The 6,000-nt window shown below is 33.4% G+C and overlaps 1 protein-coding gene across 8 annotated transcripts in view; it reads left to right on the top strand.

Annotated features, from left to right (window-relative positions):
* Positions 1–5,693, top strand: part of Col11a1 (collagen type XI alpha 1 chain) — a 195,790-nt gene extending 190,097 nt beyond the window's left edge. For all 8 annotated transcript variants that reach the window (XM_037207025.1, XM_037207028.1, XM_028895363.2 and 5 more), the window contains 3 exons: positions 98–166; positions 1,859–2,092; positions 4,021–5,693. In XM_037207025.1, the coding sequence (XP_037062920.1) occupies positions 98–166; positions 1,859–2,092; positions 4,021–4,167 (450 nt within the window). In that variant the 3' untranslated portion in view covers positions 4,168–5,693. The remainder of the gene's footprint in view (positions 1–97; positions 167–1,858; positions 2,093–4,020) is intronic.
* The last annotated feature ends 307 nt before the right edge of the window (positions 5,694–6,000 follow it).

Below are 6,000 nucleotides of genomic sequence, written 5' to 3' on the forward strand. Positions count from 1 at the left end.
ATTTGGAACACTTTGTAGCCTCCTAATCCTATTGAAATTTTTTGATATATATGGGAACAATGCTATTCATCATTTTTTCCCCATTCTTTCACAACAGGTACGAATTTCATCATGGCCAAAGGAGAAACCAGGAAGTTGGTACAGTGAATTTAAGAGAGGAAAACTGGTATGTTGTCGCCTCCACATGCATCTATAGCACAAACTTCTTAGGTGATGAAGCTCCAGTAATGTGTCCTCAGAAGTTGAATGCCAAAACACAAATGATGCTTTGCTGTATGGCTTCTCATTTGTCAGTCTATGAGGTCTTAGATAACAATAATATCTTAAAGCCTAAAGCACTGAATCAAAATAACCAAAAGTATTTCTGAACAAAAATTATTAAATAAAATACTCAGTTTAACATCTTAAATTATTTTTTCTAAAAGTAGCAAGAATCAAAACACAGCACCTATCTAATGTCTCTGATTCCACTTATTTTAATTTCTGTCTGCATGAAACCAAATTATTCATTATCTCTCTTTTCCATAAGAACTTATGGAACTGGGGATTTTTTCCCTCATTGATAGTTTTAGGTATATAGTAAACCTACTGACTGTTAATTTGTATGCAGTTCTTTTTTTCATAAGTATTTCTATATGATTACAAATTCAACCTAATAATTTGCTAAAGATAATGTAAGATTAAAGCCACAACTAAAATTATATTAAAAACAGTTGAAATATGAACTTTTAGTTAATTAGGAATTTCTCAAAATTTCCTGTTAATCCTGGCAATTAATTACTTAATATTTTAAATGGTATTACTTGCCACTGGTAATGATTTATACATTTAATCTCATTACCTATATACACACCCATCCATACATATGACTTGTAGTAAAGGCTTCCATCTGACTTAAAATTTTGTAGTCAGTCATCAAGTTACATGCTAAATATTCATGGTTCATTTAATCTGTATGACGTAGAACATACATATTTAGAATTGCATTTTATTTTTATTTTACTTTGTGTAAGGCATATCTCAAATACATTTTCAACCTCATAAGAATCACTATTCTAATTTTTTTATTGGTAAGGTTAAGTAACTGAATTTTAAGGAGGGAGACTACAGATTTGCATGGTCTCAATCTATAATCTGAATGGCTTTTAAATTTTGGACTATATACTTTATGAGAACACAGACATTTCAATTATGTAAAATAAAATAATTGATTAAGATGTTACACCATAATAATTTGCAGCTAAGAGTATCTTCCTTCTGTGAAAACAAAGTTATTGATGCAAAATTTACTAAAATTTTCTATGGCACGATGCTTGATGATGTTGATTAAAAAAAGCTATACATTATCTAAAAATGGACAAATTCACATCTATGCTAAGAAACAAAAGCATCATAGAAGATTGTGGTCCCTGGGATATTGTTAAAAATTCAGGTAAAGTGGATATATTATAAATTTCTGAAAATCAAACAGTATAAAAACCAGCTTTTACTTCACACCAAGATTTCTCTTATTTTACTATCTTAACAATTAAAAGATACATAACTATGCTGAAGTATAGTCCTGTCTGGGAGACAGAACATTTGTTTTCTCACAGTACTTACTGATTAGAAAACAAAAACAGAGATAAAGAGAATTTGTCATAAATATAGGCAGTATTGTAGTGACTAAGTAATGGGGGAGTCACAGTGTTGTTAGCAAAGCCCGTAACTCTGGGGCAAGTCACATTTTTTTCATAAAGTGATAATGTTCCATTGAGTACCACCAAGCCCTAGCAGTAACATTCACGGTCAGAGTTTAATTCTTTATGGCAAGAAAGAAGAAAAGTCTCCATATGCCTTTTTATTCTTTTCTTCCCAGCTTTCATATTTAGATGTGGAAGGCAATTCCATTAATATGGTGCAAATGACATTCCTGAAACTCCTGACTGCCTCTGCCAGACAAAATTTCACCTACAATTGCCATCAGTCGGTTGCATGGTATGATATGTCATCAGCAAGTTATGACAAAGCACTTCGGTTTTTGGGATCTAATGATGAGGAAATGTCCTATGAGAACAACCCACACATCAAAGCGTTGTATGACGGCTGTGCGGTGAGTCCAGCCTCAGTCTGCCTTCTTTCCCGGGTGGGTGTGGGGGCAGGGTAGACAACCAAACCAGGTGTCTCTCTTAAAATAGATACCAATTATTGTAGCTGGAGTTTTTCTGGTCCTGCCTGACCCATGTCAGGACAAATCTCTCTCACCTGGCAGTCCTGCAGCTGTTCAGACCCAACCGAGTAACACAGAGAGACATATTGCTTACAAACTATATGGCTGCAGCAGGCTTCTTGTTATCTAGTTCTTATACCTTAAATTAATGCATTTCTATCAATCTATACCTTGCCATGTGGCTCCTGGCTTACTGGCATCTTCACATGTTGCTTGTCATGGCAGTGGCTGGTAGTGTCTCTCTGCGTCAGCCTTCCACTTCCCAGAATTCTCTTCTCTGCTTGTCCCATCTATACTTCCTGCCTGGCTACTGGCCAATCAGTGTTTTATTTATGAACCAATCAGAGCAACACATTTGACATACAGAACATCCCATAGCACTTCCCCCTTTCTTTTTTTCAAAAAGGGTTTAACTTTCACATAGTAAAATTACAGATAACAAAACAATTATTAAATTATTAAAACTTCGTGCTTATCAGTGACACATCAAGGTAAATTATATTAGAAACCACCAAGGAACACACACACACACACACACACACACACACACACACACACACACACACTGAAATACCCAAAAAAATCTCTTTTGAAGAAGTAATAGAAGGTAATATTAGATCATGTGTTACTGTGTCTATATCTAGGGTTTGAAAAATATTACCAACAGTCACTCAAATAAAAATCTTAAAAACAACATAATAGTTCCTCAAATCTATGATTTTGAAATGACAGAGGATTTGCCATTATGTCATTTATAGAACAGATGATTTTTCCTGAATGGCCTTTGGAAAGATCAACAGCCTAGCTTTGGAAAAAATTTTAACATGTGGGGATTCTATAACCTAGCTAATGCTTCAGCTTGGTGTTAATGACTAGAGACATCTCAATTGCAAGCAACGAAGTTCATAATTTTAGCAAAGTGAGTCTGGTCCAAGAGGAACAAAGAAGAGAAAATAGATGGAAGAGGCAATGCTGTGGAATACGGCCCAGGGTACTGCAGTTTATAAAACTGAAATACAGTAGTAGAAAGGTTTTGATGTTGTCTTACTGATTTGTCACCACTCTTTGGTGGTGTGAATCTGGAAGAATGGAGCCTAACAATAAGACAAACTAAAGTCTCATGCAGTAGCCAATTTTATTTAGACCATCAGGCAATTTATATTCTGAGGGTTAAGCAAGATCAAATGAATAAGTTCATGTGAGTTCAATCTGCAAAAAAATTCAAGGACAAAGGCATGCTTGGAAACATTTTTTAATAACCAAAGTAAGCAGCAATGTGTAATCTAAGGCAAACCCCACTTGAGTGTAGGAAGGGGCACGAATGCACATTCCAATAACAAACCTATGTTTAGGAGGAATAGAGGTCACAAGACTCTTGTGTTGTTTTTTGGAGTTTTCTCACAAGTTCTCAAAATTATCCTCACACAGCTCCGTTCTCAGACTATGTTCTCACATACTTTATTCTGATTTCTCATAAAATAATTTAATTATTATTTGTGACTCTATATCTAAAGTCAGAAGGATTTCTTATTTATGTAAGATTGAATATGCACATTTCATATTGAATTATGCGTTTTAACTCAGATCTTTTTTAACCATAAATAATCGAGTAATTGAAATAATATAGTGAGTATAATGGTCAACAAAGTTTAAAACATCATATGACATCAGTGATAACAATTTAATTCTTACATAGTTATCAGTGATCTCTCACTTTCCTAGCTCAGATTAGATAGTTAACAAAGAAAATAACATGAATTTTAATAATATTAAGTGATGACATAACTTTAATTTTCTGCTTAATTTTACAGTCCAGAAAAGGCTATGAAAAGACTGTGATTGAGATCAATACTCCAAAAATTGATCAGGTACCCATCATTGATGTAATGATCAATGATTTTGGTGATCAGAATCAGAAGTTTGGATTTGAAGTCGGTCCAGTTTGCTTTCTTGGCTAAGATTTGGACGAAGACTCTATGAAACCAACAGAAGAAGTACCTTGGTACTTGCCGCCAACCCAGTTCATGCCACATGCAAGTTTTGAATGAGGACAGTAGAGAACACGTGTTTAGGATTTACGAACGCCTGCTGGAGGCGCAGTCAGAGGGAAGAAGTCCTGATAGTCATAACAATGTAAGATAGTGTGGCTGAGATGGCAACAAGGCTGATTCTTGATCTCAACCATCATCTCTCCTTTTCCTATTTGGATTTCTTTGGTGCTGTAGAAAAAAGAGAGAGAGAGAAAAAAATATATATTCATAAAAAAAAAAAAAAACATGGTGCTCATTCCCACCCATAAAAGATATAGTAAAAGTGTGTTTAATAAATTGTAATTATTTTATGTACAGTTCTACACTGTCATTCATGTGTTCATTTCCAAAACTTGCACGTGACACTGAATCCCAACTAGCTCTCACTTCATGACAATTGTGGAACTGTGGTGACAATAAATACAGTGTGACAAAGACTAAAGTTGTAATTTCTGATGACTCTAATTCCCTTTCTTTGATTAATAATAAAATGCCTTTGTATATGTTGATGTTGAAGAGTTCAGTTATTTGATGGCACGAACAAATTACACTTGGGGCCAAACCCAGACTTTCAGGAGCACACGCCAATCAACTCTTTTCAGCTGATAGTAACTTGTTGAATTTCAGCCAAAAGTCTCATGCATTTTAATGCTTAATTTGGTGCTATACCTCAAATATTTTCTTCTCAGAACCCAGATTTCACAGAATACTTGTATATATGAAAAACAAGAAAGTTTATATTTTTGGACAGGAACGTATGTATGAAAAACTATTTTTAACATCCACCCAGTAAATAACTTTGTGTACAATTATTTCTCTACTTAAACTTCTCTCATTGTCTTCAGTGTGCTTCAGTCATGCCAACTAATATTAAAGATGGAAACTAAGCAAATGTGTATGAATTTGTGCAATGTTAAAATTTTAAACAATGCAATGTTTGAGTCTGATCTAAGTGGCATAGTAATAACAGTCCCAGATATATTTTTATTTGCCCAACAAATACAATTCCTTTCCTCTTAAGATAATTATATTCCACATTTGACCAACCTAGTAGCTAAATATATATGGGTGGGCTGCTTTAAAAGTCATATTTATTCAAAACAGTCAATCCCCTCCTTTTTCCACTAAGGTATTTTCTTTTGCATAGCTTGAATTAGCAGTAAAATTTTAAAATCACCAACTGAACTTTGTATCTATTTTAAATAATATATGTAAGACTTGAAAATAAATGTTTTATTATTTCTTATATGAAGTGTTAAATTAATTGATACCAGATTCCACTGGAACATTTATTAACTGATAATTTATCAAAAAGAACATAATCTGTAATATTGACAATTAAAAGTGAACATTTGTAATTCAGAATTTCTTTATTTCTTAAACCAAGTTTGTAAATGTCCTTTGGAGGAGGGAGATATGAATTTTATCAATAAATCAAGTCTTGTTTACCTGGATTGGTCATTTTCTTTCTTAAACAGGTTGCAAATCACTCTCTTCTACAGAAAGGCTTTTGATTGTCATATTTGACCATCCAGATGAGAATTCTCTGACATCTGCACGTTAGTCCTCAAGGATACGTTCTCAGATGTATAATGTAGTAAGCAATGCATGGCAAGCTCTATTTCTAAGAAAGAGATATTATAATTAGTATTTCAAAAATATTCTTACAAGCAAATGTTTCACAAAGTCTCATGATTTCAGAACTGAAAATATTTTCCAAGCATTTTATTTAAAATATTAAAATCAAAACAATATATTTAT

The sequence above is a fragment of the Peromyscus leucopus genome, chromosome 6 (genome assembly GCF_004664715.2).
Source record: "Peromyscus leucopus breed LL Stock chromosome 6, UCI_PerLeu_2.1, whole genome shotgun sequence".
In the NCBI taxonomy this organism is placed as follows: domain Eukaryota; kingdom Metazoa; phylum Chordata; class Mammalia; order Rodentia; family Cricetidae; genus Peromyscus; species Peromyscus leucopus.